The sequence below is a fragment of the Gadus macrocephalus genome, chromosome 23 (genome assembly GCF_031168955.1).
Source record: "Gadus macrocephalus chromosome 23, ASM3116895v1".
In the NCBI taxonomy this organism is placed as follows: Eukaryota; Metazoa; Chordata; class Actinopteri; order Gadiformes; family Gadidae; genus Gadus; species Gadus macrocephalus.
The window spans coordinates 7006520-7024270 of record NC_082404.1 but is presented as its reverse complement, the minus strand read 5'-3'; the positions used below and the strand labels follow the sequence as shown (position 1 = coordinate 7024270).

The following is a 17751-nucleotide window of genomic DNA, read 5'->3' as shown; positions in this document are numbered from 1 at the left end:
CCGACCGGTAGGCAAAAATAAAAAGGAGTCGTCATCTATGGATGAGGTGCCCATGAGCAAGGCACCTGAAACCCCCACCTGCTCCCTGGGAGATGCACTGCGGCTGTCCCGGTATTCTGGTGTGCCCCATTTGTTCACCTGCTCCCTGATGGGTTAAAAGCAGAGAAATAATGTCCCCCAAAAAGGGACAGTAAAGGATACCTTAACTTGGCGCCCCCAATGTTTTAACCGGAAGACTGTATGATAATCTGAGAATAGAAACTTTTGTTTGTTTTCAAACTGGGATCTGGTGAGATTTTTGCCGGTGTAACTGGGGGGCTAGGCAGAACCCATGTGCACAGTTGTAGAACAATTTCAAGGATTTATTCTGGTACAGGATCGGGCAGGCAGGGAGCAGACAGTAAGTCACCGACAGGTGGGCAGGGAATTGTCGGTGGGTCAGCAGGCGAGAAGTCGGCAACGGGAGGGCAGAAGAGCAGATCGGGAGTCAGGAACTGGACAGCAGACAGACCGACAGGGACTAGACGTCGGGCGGGCGGTCAGGCAGGCGAAGGGTTGATAACAGGAAGTCAGGCAGGTGGATCAGGAGGCAGGGACAGAGGAGCAGACAGACCTACAGGGACTGGACGGCAGGCAGGAGGTCAGACAGGCGAGGGTTCGTTAACAGGCAGAGTGGAGTAGACAAAGTCAATCGGGAGTTGCGGGAAAGCTCTGAATGAAACAAGAGAGAATCTGGCAAGGACTGAGTGAAAGGAGAGGACTGTTATAGGGGGAGCACAGGGGAAGGTGGTTGGGTTAATTAGGGGAACTCAGGGTGGCAGGCAGGTGAATGGGAATACCGGGGGGCGGACCATGACAGCCGGTGTGCAGAAAGAGAAGATGTATGAATGTATTTCTTGTTTTAAAGAAGTAAATGAAGATGTTGTTCAAAGACCAGATGGGTCTTTCTAGCTCAACAGTTGTAGGAAACCTTTCAGAATGGACTTGAAGTGAGGCCTCCAGCAGCCTGCATGGTGGGACCACTAGTCACCACCAAAGGGTCTCTAGATTAACCAGAAACACATGACCTCCAGGACTATTCACGAAGAGTAAAGTGTTTTCTAAATGTACTCGTCTGGCTTCACTTTTCATCAGCTACTTCATGTTCCTGTGTATGCAAACATCGCTCGGCGCCTGCAGCACAGAGAGAACCAATAGAAGAGCAGGATGGCCATCACTGTGCCATCATCCACACCTGTTGCTAAGACATCCAGGAATTGCGTCACTGATTGGCTGGCTCCTTTGTCCAATCAGACCACACAGATGAGATCCTTTAATCTGTGGTCAACATAGACTATATGTTTGTAACTTAACCAACCCAATGGATCTGCTGAAGTTCAGATCCCCTCTCGAAGCTGCACATCCTAAGGTGCTTAGGTTCCTGTGCTGTATAATGCTGTTTTCAACTTCTCTATCATTAATATGGGATCTTTGCATTTTAGTAATTGTATTTATTTGAATATGGTGATCCTGTGATGGTCATTGCCATTATTGCGCTATATTAATCAATTGATAACTTGAATATGAAAGTAACCAATCTCATTGGACCTTTGACAGGTAACCTAACGTGACACTTACATTAACAAAAAAAAGTTTGTCATGCCTCATTCTGATAGTTTTTGATTTCAACTCTTTTTAAATAAATGACTTATTTTAATGTGTTGACTCCAGCAATTGTCACGATTCCTGAGGTTTGTCTAGTTGTAACGCACACTTCTACATTAAGTAGATGTTTAGATATGAGTATTCAATAGGTTTAGCAAGTATTTAGAATCCTACAATGTGGGCCTCTGAAGCCCTTTGAGACTGTAACTGATTAGTTTTTTTCAATTGCTTGAACACATTTTGCAAAATTTGGCTCATTGTGTCAACTCAACACAGAAGCAAATAAAACACAACACTGGGAAATAAACCATTCACAAATATGTCAAATTGAAACTCGGCTATCGAAACCTTTCTTTGTAAAAATGGCACTTTGATGTCAAAAAGATACATACTTGCATCATATGAATACACTTTCAGATCAGCAGCAACACACTGGTCTACTTTACATAAAACACTGCAGTCTTTAATGTTCACTGTTTTTATTCAGTTCCACAGTGGGCACGTTTTCACCACAACAAAAAGATCAAATACTCAATACTGTACATTGCAGCACTGTACATTACAGTGCAGTAAATACCGTTTGAGCAAAAATAAACCCTACTGTACTGTAAACACAGAAAAACATGGCAATTGTGCGTGGGTGGGATTATGGATCCTCCCGTCTGTTGGGGTCTGGCCATAGGATCTCATCAACATCACAAGCAATGTTTTCCTCCCGCTAAGCATGGGAAACTATTGCATTGTGTGCCGAATCCATCCATGGATTGACCCTAAGTCGATGTCTCCGCAGGCCTGTTCCATTGCCTGCAGAAGAGGCATGCGAGCATGTGGTTGGCGGTCATATACGCGCCATCTCCAAGCCGGGGTTTAGAAATGGTGTGTAAGTGAGCAAGTATAGGACTTCAAATTGATGATGGTTGGTGAATCAGTTGCGGACCAGAGCAGCCCGATGGAAACAAACATAATCCCAGACAACAACAAACCTGGGCTGCTCTGGTCTGTCCTGTACAGCTGCATCGTGAAGTGCATCCAGAAATGTTAATATATGTTCGGTATTGAAGGGACCTAGTTTTGCTTGATGGTGCAGTAGCCCTTGAAGGCTTATGGCAGCACACAATGAGATATTTCCCCCGCGCTGCCCCGGGACTTGCACAATTGCTCTTTGGCCAATTATGTTATGACCCCGTCGTCTTGTTTTGCTGAGTTTGAATCCAGCCTCATCAATGTAAATAAATTCATGAGGCTGTGCAGCTCAATCCATCTCCAATATGCTCTGTAACAAAACAAAATACATGCAATACATATTTTGGATGGCATTACTCAAAACACTCAACTACAGTACTACACATACAGAACCCCCAACCCATCAAACAGGTACCTGGTACCTCTCTGAATGTATCTATGTGGTACTGATACAATGGCACATATTCAGCTGTAACTGGATGACCAATACTGTATTGTAAATATAAAGGGCTGTAACACTTACCTGTACACATACATGTCGAAGTATTTTGACACAATTGCTTCATTGTAATTTGGTGCTTTACCAAGATGCGTCTGATAGGGGAACTGCTTACTCGCTCTATGTTATTGAATGCTTCTCTATCTGCAAGTATTCGTTGCTGTAGCTGGTTGAGACGGATTGCATTGTTTGCTCTGACCAGGTCCACAATGGCAAGTTCCTGCTGTTGGGTGAACAGGCGTTGGCGTCCGCCCCCAGAAGGTCTTCTAGTCATTCTATAGAAAAAAGCAACCACAAAATGTTACTGTATTGGTTTGCTTATTTTTTACAGTACTGTATATACTGTACTTTACTGTATATACCATAGAAAGTACTGAAACATCTCAATGTAGGTAATCACAGTATGTCACAAAAATACCCCTTTCATTCAGAAAGGAGCATTAGCCACCCTGCAATACAGTACATGTGATATGGTACAGTATTTGCAAATACTCTAGATACAGTCTGAGTAGAGTAGAAAGTAGAGAGTTGAAGACCTACCTGTTTTCCAGTCAGAATGTCCTTATTATGGATGAAACTGTGAAACGGCTTAGATTAGGGTGGACTCTCTGCCCAGCTTCCCTCATAGTCAGACCATGGTTTATGACATGGTCCACCAAAGTCGCTCTTATGTCATCGGAAATAAGGTTCCATGCACGGCCTCTTCCACCACGTCCTCCTCTATGTCTCTGTCCTCCTCTTCCTCCTCTACCTCTGCCTCTTGCTCTTGCTGCATCCATGCTTGCAAAGTTCTCAAAATGGCTTAACTGAGGCCTCTTTGTAGCTGGCTGATTGGTGTTCAGTGTTTTCAGGTGTGCATGTAAGTATTTTCAATTAACAAATGTGTTTAGGATTTTGAATAGATGTTTTTTCCCAATGGTACAAAGAGACGTCATTTTTGAATTAAGTGTCTTATGTATGAAATAGTGTGCAGGAGCAAGTGTGTTGCAGAAAGGAGCAAGTGCGTTGCACAATTGCAACTGAAGTGCAAAGCAGCACTTTTGGAATGGTTACATGTGTTTAAGGTATAGAAACAAAAACTTCAAGTTGTGTTACTTTGGTCTAAGCATGTGTCTATAGTGTTCAAGCAATTTAAAAAAACTGTTGTGTTTTGGTTGTTGTGAAACGTGCCCTTTGTGAAGCTGAATAAAAATAGTGAATATGGAAGAGTGCAGTGTTTTATATAATGTAGACTAGTGTGTTGCTGGTGATCTGAAAGTGTCTTCATATGATACAAGTGGGTATCATTTTGTCATCAGAATGTCATTTTGACAAAGGATTGTTAGGTTTCGATAGAAGAGTTTCAATTTGACATAGATGTGAATGGTATATTTCTCAGTGTTGTGTCTTATCAACACAGTCTCACTCCCGTACTCGTCAAATGTGTGACGCATGGCCAAGGATCCCTGGCGTCAATTTCCAACGAAAAATTGGTACCTTTTTCATAGTTTTGCAACGCGGGGGTCCGTCAGATAGACATTCATGTTATACCTTTTGCGTCGTTTTTCAACAACAGCGTATCACTGTTATATTGCACACGCACTGACAGCGGAGTCGCCTGCTCCTCCTCTCAACGGGCCAACAATGCCAAACCTGAGCGGCATATTTGTGATTAATGTGAAATGCGGTTATAGTTTATGTTTATTTGTATTAGACCCCCCAGGACGATTTTAATTCACTCTGCAGCAGAGGCTGGAGATTGGGAAGCTCGGGAGGTCTCCCGGTGGGCCGGTCCACTTTGAAATGTGAACATTTCTGATATATACGTATATGTATATATATATTTGCTATGTCACTACACAGATAATTATAGTGTTTTTTCATATAAAATTAATGCTGTCATTATGAAATAGCTGTATTAAGAGGATTCATAGAATATTATATCAGTTAAACGTCCCCTTTAAGACATTCAACTATCACAGCCCCTAACCATTTCCCCTCATCCAGGCACACCCCACTCCCCCGTCAGCAAACACCTCACTGTAGGCCCTAGTGTTCTGCATCATACACCTGCAAACATCCTGATAGCACCGTGAAAGACAGATACTCTCTATATAGTTCTCATCCTGGGTCCCACAGTCTGGCCCCCAAAAGAATTTTGGCACAGATTAACCCAACCTGTTAACCCCCACTATTTTACGAAACACAACCCCCCCCCCCCCCCCCCCCCCACACACACACACACACACACACACACACACACACACACACACACACACACACACACACACACACACACACACACACACACACACACACACACACACACACACACACACAGGAGAACATCATACATATGCTTTGCAAGAGTGGTCAGGTCTCGAAGTAAAGGAGTCTAAATGCGCAGCGCTTCATGAAAGGAGGAGCGGTGGAAACAGGTGGTACCGGTCAAAATCCGACATGAACACAATTCAAAATGAATGGAAAAATAAGTACAGCATCCATACTCTCATTGCTCGTGCAAAAAAAACGGTAGAATATTAGATTTGAGGACGAAACGATAGGGCCGGCTAAGGCAAGAACAAAAAAGGTCTAGCTTCGCCACTGATCAGGGTATATTCCCGACACGAATTGTACACTTATCTTGGACACAGATTTAACGTTGCTGGCGTCTGGGACCAACAAGTACAAGAAATAATAACTTCATACACCACAAGGTTGCAATAATTGACGCATCCCTCTTGCCACTGTTTATGAAAATAGATGCAATCAGGCAGATAGTTCTATCAAAAGTGCAACACTCATCTTCGCCAATGTGCATAGTGGGCGGAGTGACCAGTAGGACGTTCTGTCAAAGTCCAGAACGGCCGTCCCTTTATGTGGCCATTTGACCTATGTGGTTCATATGAAGAAGAAAAAATTATGAGCGATATTAAATGTCAAAACAATATAGGGCGCCAATACGAAAGGCACCAATCCTGAAACAAACAAAAAAACACAAAGAAAGGGAAAGAAAATATCAGGTAGAAAGCGTAAGGAGATTTATTAGGGTTGCTATGAACGTCGAGTTTTCAACACGATTCAGGGTAGTCCAACCTGACGGGTTTGGGGCTGGCAACCTTTATTCGTGAAATATCACGACCAAACTAATAATGCAAAATGAAAAATAATGAATAACACTATCATTTCGGGCAGTCCGCGATTCTTTCAATAATTTCTGTGTCATGTCTGATATGCGAAACAATTTTTCTGCACACTGTGTACTGTCCTCTTCATTTCCGAAATGTCAGAATCTAATTAAAGTAGCCTAGGCACAGCCATTGACAGGGATGTCACGAGGATAGGAGTTCCAGACTTTGAGTGGACTTACTGTAAATCGCCACTAGGCTGTCACATTTATTAAACATGCCAATAGCGCACAATGACGATAGCGCCGTACGGGAAATGGCCCGTGCTTCCCTTTTTCTTGACTTTGGGAAGCGCAAAGTCCCCCTCGCCCGAGAATCGGAACCCAGCTTTCTAGGCACCCGTAGAGCTTGATCTGACTGATGATGAGTTGCTACTGATTTGCGATCCATTCGTACACCAGTAGTGAAGCTTTTTGAATCATTCGTTCACCAGTAGTTAAGCTTTTTGAATAATTTGTTTACCAGTATTGAATCTATTTGTGTACCTTCATGTAAAGTCATGCATCATACTGAGTTGTTACTCTTTCGCAAACCATTTGTTCAAGAAAATATCTAGCCTTGGCTACAAATGTCAATTTCTGGTACTTATCTTTGCAGCCTGGGCAACGTCCATAGGCTTGTCTTTAGGGGTTTCAGGATAGTTGGCTTTACAAAAGCAAGGGCAAAACAACCTGCCAAATGCTCCTCAACATCCTCCATTATTGGAAGTCGCCACATTTGGAGGAGAAGTTGTTTCTATGTATCCATAATCTGCTGTTTGAACTGTCATCAGACCCACATTGCTGGATCATGCCTGAGCAATGTTTTGTATCTGTAACATATTTGTCCTTATGTATACTTATTATGAATTGCGCACATAAATAAAGAAGTTCAAATGTGTGAGTGTGACGTGTGTGTATGTTCAGTTGCCTCCCTGTGTGGGTAAGGATCAGCAGGCCAGAAGATAAATAATAAAAAATCAGAAGATAAAACAAGAAGACACTTTCTACTCGTTGTGGTCTAAGGAGGTGATTCTATGATAGGTCCTGTAGTTACCAGGCTTCTGTTCCTTCTTCTGCTAATCATGGTGTGAAGAGGAAGGAAGTCTTGCAATATTTTTGGTGTCTGTTCAGCTAACTGCAAAAACTGGAACCACAGACTAGATGTCAGACCAGCTTTCTGCTCTACGGTATGAAGTTGTATTTTCTTAACTTTAATTCAATGCTTGACAAATGTATTTCATAGAGTAAAATATAATTTTAAATATTATATTTCTCCTAGTATGAACGTTTTTGTTTCATGTTCTACCTTCAGGCGTGTTTAAATACCTCCCAGAACAACAGAGTGAGAGAGGAGAGGCCTCACTATGGATTTAAGATCAGCAGCAAGAGGATTTCTCGCTTTCCTTCTGTCAGTACCAGGTTGGTTCATTTACATTGTGAACATATAGTTTAACATTTTCAATAACATATCAACGAAGCAACTGGAACATAAGAGGGTGAAACCACAGCATGTTGAATATAGAAGGATAGTAAATATAGCATTAAAGAATCGCCCTCTAGAACGCTGTGTTTGGTTAAACAGACCCCAGAATATGGTCCACTAACGGTCCACTGTATATATTTAATTTGGGGTTCATTGGTCATTGAAAATACCACTTCACTGCAGGTTGTATACAACCTCTTGTAGTGAAAGCAGTGGTTTTAAGATAACAATACTTTATACACTGCATGCCATCTCCTCGCCTCTCTCCTGCTCTCCTCTCCTTGTCTTCTCTCCTCTCCTCTTCTGCTCCTTATTTTTCTCCTCTCCTCCCCTCCTCCTTGTCTCTACTCATCTATTTTCCTTGTCTCCATACTTCTTCTCGCCTTACCTTTTCTCCTCGCCACTATTCCCACTTCGTCTCCTTGGCTCCTCTCCTCACCTCCTCTAAGCTACATTCATTGTCTCCACATCTAAGTAATTACAAAGCTCATGGTCACATTGCTCCAACAGAAGCACGAAAGAGACTAATCACAGCCTATTAGCCTACGCTACCATAATTCATTAACTGTTAGTGTATGTTATTCAGGTAGTGTAGTGTAATAAATTCAGAATTTCAGAGAGGTGGGGGTTGAACTTGACTCCCCTCCTGGCTACTCCTCTAGTGTCACATGATCTTCTGGAACGTTCCTCTCACAGCTCAGTAGTCAGCATGTATCCGTAGTGTCCATCTCCACCCACCAGCCTCCATCTCTTTATGTATCTTCTGGTCTGTTCATCAGGTGAACCTCTGTGTCTTGGTCATTCTCAATGAGATGTGTTTGTTTTTTCACAGTTCTTCAGGGTAATGGTGACTGGAGAGTTACGTACTCATCTACTAATGTCTGCGCTTTAAGAGGAGCAATGGTTGACATCAACTGCACTTATGAATACCACAACAACGTACAGTACCGCCCTACCACAGTCAGAACACTGTGGTTTACTAAAGGAGACAAGTATCAGCCAGTTGATTTGCTAAGTGATTCAGACTATACAGGTCGTGTTGAAAATAGCTGTGGAAAGGTCAACTGTACCGGGTCCAGATGTCATGGAACATGTACCCTGAGAATCAGAGACCTGAGACAGAGTGACTCTGCTGTCTACAAGTTTAGGTTCACAACAAACCAACCAAGTGGCGGATATACTGGTGACCCTGGAGTGACGTTATCTCTAACAGGTAAACTTTGATGAGTCTGGTGTGTGTGTGTGTGTGTGTGTGTGTGTGTGTGTGTGTGTGTGTGTGTGTGTGTGTGTGTGTGTGTGTGTGTGTGTGTGTGTGTGTGTGTGTGTGTGTGTGTGTGTGTGTGTGTGTGTGTGTGTGTGTGTGTGTGTGTGTGTGTGCGTGTGTGCGCGTGCATGAGTGAGAACAAGTATGTGTGGGAGTGTGTTGATACATCATAATTATTGTGTGTAACTTGTTCCCACACCCAGATCTCCAGGTGAAGGTGTCCTTTCCTGACCCTACCGATCCTACCTGGACAAAGCTGGAGTGTCACAGTATGTGTGGTCTAGCTGGTGACCCTCCCTACATCTGGTTCAGAAATGGAAAGAAGGGAAGACAGGGAGTGAACTACAAGGGCCACATTCCGACTGGAGAGAACTATTCATGTGCTGTTGAAGGATACGAACGTCTCAGCTCTCCTTTAGTGTGTAAGTCCACTACACACTACACTTAAATTATACCAGATGCAATGGATCTTTTAGAGTAAAGAACTACACGTAGATTCGTGAATTGACCAATCTGCTGGTATTTTATATAATTAATGAAATTTTACTGTTAACAGACGCTCCAAAGACCCCCTCAGTGACCATGAATCCCTCTGGTGAAATAAAGGAGGGCAGTTCAGTGACTCTGAGCTGCAGCAGTGATGCCAACCCAGCAGCTAACTACACCTGGTTCAAGGTTATAAAAGGTCCTTTCTCCACAAACTTGAACCAGGGACCAAAGCTTGTTTTTAAACAAATCCTGACGTCAGACTCTGGACAATACTACTGTCTAGTTCAGACTGAGCTAAGGCAAGCATCTAACTGGATCACTATTCACATGAAATGTGAGTGCAACCAATATTGTACATCATATTAAAGATATTAAAATGTATGACTTGGCAACATCAATTATCAGTAAATTCATGTGCAATGAATTCAAAAACTTCTCCACTTTGTAATTTATATTAATATTAATACTGTCATGAATATAATACATGTTTCTATGTGTCTCCAGATGGGCCTAAACACACTTCTGTTTGTTCAAATCCTTCTGGTGAAATAGAGGAGGGCAGTTCAGTGACTCTGAGCTGCAGCAGTGATGCCAACCCAGCAGCTACCTACACCTGGTTCAAGGAACATGAAGACTCAGTGAAGGAAACAGGACAGAACTACACCATCACTAATATCACATCTGAGCATGAAGGAAACTATTACTGCCAAGCCCATAATGCAATCGGACATCATGACTCCACCTTTTTATTCATTCAAAGTAATTATTCATTTAAAATACACACACCTCCCTCAAAGTCAAAGGCACCCAGTGAAACATTCGCCTACTAATATTAGAGTTTGTTTTCAGTATTTGAAATCAACTGACTATGTTTCAGTGATATCATCATCATCATCACATCCAGCAATGGTAGCTGTAACAACCATTGCTGTCCTACTGGCCACCATACTCCTCCTTGTCTTCCTCTGGATGAGGTGAGATATTGTCTTTCTATGTTTCAGTTCCTTTACTTTTCCTGTTGCTTCTTCATCTCTCTGTTCTCTTCTCCAGAAGAAAGAGGTCCTCCAGTAAAGCATGTGGACAGGGAGGAAGGCCAGATACCGTGGAGGAGGTGAGACACAGGAAGCCATTTATTACTAACCCATCCTTTACTAAGACACACGGTGGAAATTACTTCTAGTTGTTTCCTTATTGAGCTTCCTTCTCTATAACTCTAGCCCTGTGGCTAGGAGAGACTGCACATCCTTGTGTCTAACTTTTATTAAGAACAGTCCGAACTTCAACCCTTGTCCTCGATTTGGAATATTCTGAAATGGAAATAACTTATGTCAACATTTTGCAGCTTAAACAAAGCCCATTTTAGTAGGAATGTGCTAATGACCTCCCAAACTGTAGGAGTTTGCTATAGACCCCCAAACAGAATGACTTTCAGAAGTTGGAAAAGACTGATTGCCGCAGTCATAATGATTTCACATGAAGAGACTTCCTTATTCGGCGATCCTAATGTTTTCAATGGAAAATAGGGTATTTAAACCCCAAACTGCTTCCCGGGCGCTGCTCCCCGGGCACTGCACCGCAGCTGCCCACCGCCCCAGGTGCGAAAGGTATCCATGAGGGCCCCCGCTCCCGGAGCACATTTTCCCCTGAGACGGGAGAGTACCGGATCTACCTCTAACACGGATCTACCTCTAACACAAAATGTCAGTTTTTGCATCAGGAAATGTAAGAGGGGGGGCTCCAAGAAACTACAACCAATAGGCTTGTTTCAGATCGTCTGCATTTGCGCGCAGCATGAACCACACTTGAGAACATCCACCGGAACTAGTCAGAAACACGTCAAGTTCCAACCCCGTCAAGTCGGACACGTGTGCATTTCTCGAAGGTTGAACAAGCATAGTTTGGGAGAGGGCACGGCTCCTTGAAAGGAGTTTCTCACGTGGGAAATTCCACGTGGTAATTCCAACCAACCAGGGCAACGTTTTGATATGTTGAGGGGAGTGTCTTATAGCCCCATATAAGCAGTGTTGGGCAAGTTACTTTAAATTAGTAACTAAGTTACAGTTACCAGTTACTTTAAGTTACTCGTTACTTTCAAGGTAACTAGTTACTAGGGAAAGTAACTTTTTTAAAAAAATAAATTGTTTAATCTTATTAATGTGTTGCCTCCCTAACTGGATAGCCAGGGAGGCTGCTAGTCCTCTGGTTTGCTGACATGTAAGTCCTATCCTACCACAAGTGCAATGCGCCACCTAGTGACCTGAACATGCCATAGCAGTGTAGTAGTGTGAGTGCAATTGAACGAAATATTTTCATTGTTTCCAACCCTCTACAAATGCACACACATTATTTTGGGGCTGATGTGGCATGGTGTTCGACAAATCAACTGGAAAATTTGATCATTGTACCCAGTATCACTACGATGAAGCAGTGGATCAACAAAACACAACATACAGTATGTTTTGAAACTTTTGGCATATTTATTGTAGCCATTGAAACAGGTACAAAGTATAGTTTTGGCAGTGCAAAAATTTAACTGTGCCTCAGACCATTTAGTAACTGTAGGAATCAATAATAGTGCAAAACTGATGAATTACAAAACTGATAAAAACTTTACAATGTAAACACAGTGAGGTTTATCCATTCGTTGTAACCTTAACTCAAAACAGCTAAACTCCACCAACTGGAGATCTCATCATCAATAATGATGGGCAAACTTAAAAGTATTTTCAGCCTCACAAAGAGAAATTAAATAAATAAAAAGTACTTTCAGACTCACAAACATTGTTAATGTTTAACAAAAATAATATTTCCTCCACTCTGGCCGTTTAGATAAATAAAATAACAGATGAAATCAATAATGGTGGATAAAGTGCTTTAGTAGTCTATGTTAGTATGTCTATGTCTATATCAGTCTTTGTCCATACATCTCCATCATCTATCAGTCTGTCTGTAGTATACACACACACACACACACACACACACACACACACACACACACACACACACACACACACACACACACACACACACACACACACACACTTGGAAATTTCACTTGGAAATATTAACCTGCTTGACCTTGTGGAGCACCGTTGGGAGAAACACATGCCCTCATCATATTAGCGCTCATCAACATTCCTAGCCCCTTTGTTACCTTCAGGGTCTTTTTCAACTAGCTTGGTAGATGCGTGTTGTTTCTGAAGATGTTTCATCAGATAAGAATTGATAGTTTTTGATGTGGCTAGAGTTTTAGAACCTCCACATCGATGACAGGTCACCAAAATATTCCTTGTGTCTTTTACCGTCAGAAAGGAAAAATAATGTGCATATTTCCATGAGACAAATACAACGCCTGGACTGTCGTCGACTGCCGCCATTGTTTTAATTAATTTACTTGTGTGTCGCTGTGTCACGTGACTCACGTCCGCTTCACGTCAACCACGGAAACTGTAGTCCTGGGTTATGCACGTGAAGTAACGAGTAACAAGCCTGTTTAAATCGCAGTAACGATAAACGCGTTACTGATTTTGACAAAGTAATTAGTTACAGTGCTCGTCACCGCAAAAGTAACGTCGTAACTGTAACGCGTTACTTAATAACGCGTTAGTCCGGCGTGAATTTGCGCTACGGTATGGATTTTGACATTACCATGTGACCGGTAGATCACACAAGCGCTAAAGAAGCAATGACGTAGTACCAGAGACGCAGTTGTTTATTCATAATACCATCCGGTGGCGCACACAGCTTTTGGACGTGTTCTTTAAGATATTCTAGAACACTCCGGGAGCTCCGGCGGGAGACCTGGAGCTTTATATCTAAATTATATAATATAATCAGTGTTGGGAAGGATATTTTTTAAATGTATCCAGTTACAGAATACATGCCAAAAAACATAATTTTTAACCTATTCCGTTACATCACTCAATCTGAGTATTGTATTCTGAATACTTGGTTTACTTCCACATTGAATTGCATTTTATAAGTGTAGGAATGCAGCATCAAATCCTGCTTACTAAACAGGCCTATTATGGTGTGTTCTTCTTTTCATACTGGCTGAATGTGTTAGGCCGAAGTCACCCTGAAAGTGTACTATATTTTATAATTAGCTGTAGAGGAACAAAGACTTGAAAGGTATGTTTATGCGAAAGATATTTGCTATTACATCTTACATTTTTTTCACTGAGCTAAGTGCATAGGCGTTGCCTATAAAATCACAGAGAGAGAGAGAGAGAGAGAGAGAGAGAGAGAGAGAGAGAGAGAGAGAGAGAGAGAGAGAGAGAGAGAGAGAGAGAGAGAGAGAGAGAGAGAGAGAGAGAGAGAGAGAGAGAGAGCACAATCAATTGAACAATCAAAGATTGTTCAATCATTGGACAAAAAAGGTCTGGGGCGGGGTATAGATAAAGCCCTATCTTGCATCCGGCGCAATTGACTTTCTCACTGGCGCATGTATCGTTGCTAGTTTGCAACTGGCGCAGAGCGTTCTTTTCCCTCCTGCGCCACGCGTCGGTAAATTAGGGAATGATCTTGCACCCCAAGGGGCGGTTCGGTGAAAGGAGGAGGCGTGTTCTGGCGCAAACGTTCCCTGGTGCTATTTCGCAGTTTCATAAATCACTTGCGCCACAAACCAGGAAATACCTGGTTTAAAGTCAGTGGCGCGTTGTTCAGATGCTATTTTAAGGGCGCATGCATAATGTTGCTTGTGCACCTTGTGCATACACTTTGCTTCTCTCATCTACCTAGCCACACATTATTGGTAATTCTTTTGGGAAAGAACAGCTGATACAGAGGTAATAAGTTGTACTTTTAAATCAATGCATCTGCAAACACCGTACAGCAAACACATATTTTCTTGACACAGACATCCTGTACATGCCCATAACTTTTAGGATTGATGAGTATTTGATCGTGAGAAAACATTGTTTTGCCGCGAGTGAGTGTTAAAAAGAATGAATGAATTCCGGCGCGCATGTGTGTATGTGTAATATAATTAATGAATGCGTGCGTGTGTGCGTCCATCTGTTTAAACACACGCAAACTAAAGTCAATAACGATAATGCATACAATACTGGTAAGAAACAATGTTTATAATGTATTGCGTATATTATTAAATAGAACCATAGTTGCCGCATATCATATGTGTGTTAAGTTTTCTTTCCCGAAATTTATTTGAGGACTTGAGAACCTTATTCCATGTGTGAATTAGGCCATATTATTTGGCCATAAACTGAGCCATTTGAAGCTTGAAATTCATGTGCATCTGTCTCATCGGAGACTGTCAGAATATCAACTCGTCAGATTAAAATACGCTCATGGCTCTTAAAGGGGATGGGAGCTGGCACTCTCATTGGTTTATTGCACGTAATGCCCAAATCACACCTACGGGTAATTAGGCTACTTCAGACCAACTCTTTTTAAATTTGCGCCGGGCGCAAGAGTCATTTTTGCGCCGGTAAAATAGGAACATAGCCATAGAACCGCCCACAAAGCTACTTGCGCTTGGTGCTTCTCACTTGCGTTTCAGACCGTTAAAATAGGGCCCAAAAAGTGGGGGAAAGCGTCTGCGAAAGTAAATAATCATTGATATCCAGCGGGCTGCACTCGTTGTGATATTCATTTGTTTCATACAGTTGCGGACCGGTCGAACTCCTTCTCCCTCATCCTGGTGCTGAATGTGTTAAATGCATCGTAATTTTTATGTTTTATGTAACTGTAACGGAATACAGTTATAATTTGCCTTCTGAATACGTAACGGCGGTACATGTATTCCGTTACTACCCAACACTGAATATAATATATAATATATAATATATACTATATTATATAATATCACGCCAAAAACTGTGTGTGCCTCCGGATGATATTACGAATAACGAACTTCGTCAGGTTCTCAGACGTCTCTGGTCCCTACCACATCGATCTGAAGTCGCGGTTCAATCTTAACTTCATAGAGTCAAAGCCAAAGTTGCTTCCCCCAATCCCTTTTCCACCATGGCCACCATCTCCACGTTATTCAGCAGTTCCGGAGCACCGGAGAAGTCTCGGTCACAATCGTAAAACCCGCGACCGCCCGCAAAGTTCAGGCGTCCGACCGGACCCGCACCTGTGTCTGACGAAGTACATTGTTTTTCACGCTGATCGAGGAAACCTCCTCGATCAGCGTCTAGAGATCCTTCAAAGGCTGTTCTGAGAACATCCAGGGGGTGGGGGGTGCTAGGGTGCGCCCTCTCTTCTGCATAGACTCGCGTTTTGCAAAAGACTCTTTAAACGACTCACACTGAGGTCCCGTGACTGTTCCTCCCCCTCCGTTGCAAGTGTTTCCCATTGCGCTGAGTGCGGCCAACGCTGATGTGACCAATGGACACCAGCTGGAGTAGAGCGGCAGTTCCGGGAATTCTATGTTTTGTAACCTGACCCAAACACAATCAAACCAAACCCAAACTGTGGTCCATGATCATCAGTTTTCTTTGTATGCTTTCTCTGTGGCTGTTTTGACATGGCACCATACACTATGTTTGATGTGTTCATCTTTGAAGCGAAACGTCAACTGAATTCCATCAGTTATCAGTTTGGGATGTCTTATTTTGTTTTAAAGAGGCAAATTAATGTTGTTGAAACAAAACAGTTTTAGGAGATCAACAGTTGGAGGAAAACTTGCAGGAAGGTCTTGAAGTGAGGCCTACAGCAGCCTGCATGATGGGACCAGTAGTCACAACCAAGGGTCTCTAAATAAACCAGAAGCACATGACCTTCAGGACTGTCTTAAGGAATTGTTAAGTATTTGTCAACCCAATGTACTCTTCTGTTCTCAATCCACATCAGCTACTTCCTGTTCCTGTGTATGACAACGTCTCAGCTCTGACCAATCGCTCAGACACTGCAGCACAGAGAGAACCAATAGAAGAGCTGGATGACCATCACTATGCCAGCATCGACACCTCTGTGTCCGAGGAGCAGGAAGTGCCTGGCTCCGGTGGCCAATCAGTCAAGACTGCTGTCTTTTACTCTCTGGTCAACATTCAAAGGGTCAACGCTGTCCCTGGGTAAGCTTCTCTTGGTATTTCTAAAGAAGAAATAGACTATGTTTTGAGACTTTATCGACCCAATGGATCTGTTTCACAGGGTGACTGAAGTTCTGTCTTCTTTTCAGAGAAAGTGACCCGGCAGAAACCCCAGAGTTCTACAGCACCATCAAATAATACCTCAGATATTGAACCAGTTGTTGCAGCAATATTTAAATAGTGGAACTAGGTAGAGAGTCTAGTTTAACGGCACAATACGCTCGCTGCATCCTATGGCGCTTAATTACCTGGACGGAATACTTGCCACCACTGCTCATAAATGATCTGATTGATTGGACTTATTTGACTTGATTGTGTATGTTCCACCAACCCAGTCGCCAAAAGCATACGTTGACCGTGTACGTCTTCGTGAACACTGGATTACGTCGCATTTCAAAGTAAAATGGCGTGTTATACCTACAGTATCCGCTCTTGGCGCTGTGGAGGCGCCTGAAGAAAGCACAACCAACAAGGACATTTCCTGGTTATAAAATGCATCAATTCCAAAATTATAATTATTTGGAGACTTCCCATCGCTGTTAGTACGGTGAAGGTGACGGTGATGCAGGGTTGCAAGCTTCACGGTTTTCTCGCTAAATTGGGCTGTTTTGAAAACAGAGTCACGGGTGTAAACCTCAAAGACACGGTTTTCTTTGGTACTTTCAAATCCCACCACAGAAACAGTTGGGGTGTATTATGTATTCTATAATCTTTATGAAAACTCAGTCAGAACTATTAAACACCAGAGGATGGGCGGGGTGGGGCAGTGGACACACACACACACAAACACAATGCATTTCGCTGCTACAACAACAAAAAAATAGAAATATTATTACTTTCAAAACATTGGCCAAAATGAAACATCTTTTAATTTGGGCTGCTTCTAGGACATTTTGGGTGGATTTTGAACAGTATGTGGGCAGGACGTTGTTTGCAGGACCTGGCAACCCTGCGCTGTTGTCCGAGGTGCTGAAATTATCCTGAACAGATCTGGATCCATGGCCAAAAAGACTTATATTATAGATTAAACTTAACTTTTCAATAAATACTATGGCAGAATAAAGACTACATTTATGCATTATCATTCAACTTGAACATGTGTTTTTACAGTATATAGAGTTGTGGAGGGATGACGTATGTTGGCCAACCCAGAAGTGAGCGTCGCCCTGGGAACCCGGAAGTTAGCATCTTCCTGAGAACCCG

General features: G+C 42.6%; 2 protein-coding genes across 3 annotated transcripts in view; both read left to right on the top strand.

The window, feature by feature from the left end:
• The window catches only part of LOC132452621 (B-cell receptor CD22-like), a 37813-nt gene extending 20197 nt beyond the window's left edge, over positions 1-17616 (top strand). Inside the window, exons 14-17 of one of the 2 annotated variants that reach the window (XM_060045310.1) lie at positions 10368-10464; positions 10541-10601; positions 16310-16530; positions 16638-17616. In XM_060045310.1, the coding sequence (XP_059901293.1) occupies positions 10368-10464; positions 10541-10601; positions 16310-16530; positions 16638-16686 (428 nt within the window). In that variant the 3' untranslated portion in view covers positions 16687-17616. The remainder of the gene's footprint in view (positions 1-10367; positions 10465-10540; positions 10602-16309; positions 16531-16637) is intronic. The other variant, XM_060045311.1, reaches the window with a different exon arrangement.
• On the top strand, positions 7310-10464 carry LOC132452625 (sialoadhesin-like). The gene is made up of 6 exons (XM_060045325.1): positions 7310-7441; positions 7567-7673; positions 8570-8950; positions 9205-9423; positions 9558-9824; positions 9995-10464. The coding sequence occupies exons 2-6, from the start codon at positions 7619-7621 to the stop codon at positions 10318-10320; spliced, it is 1248 nt and encodes a 415-aa protein (XP_059901308.1). The 5' UTR covers positions 7310-7441; positions 7567-7618; the 3' UTR covers positions 10321-10464.
• Positions 17617-17751: the final 135 nt, after the last annotated feature.

Coding starts and splice junctions, on each gene's coding strand:
- LOC132452625 (XM_060045325.1), top strand. CDS start 7,619: ATGGATTTAAGATCAGCAGCAAGAGGATTTCTCGCTTTCCTTCTGTCA. Junction 9,424..9,557: donor TCTCAGCTCTCCTTTAGTGT/GTAAGTCCACTA, acceptor TACTGTTAACAG/ACGCTCCAAAGACCCCCTCA. Junction 9,825..9,994: donor GATCACTATTCACATGAAAT/GTGAGTGCAACC, acceptor ATGTGTCTCCAG/ATGGGCCTAAACACACTTCT.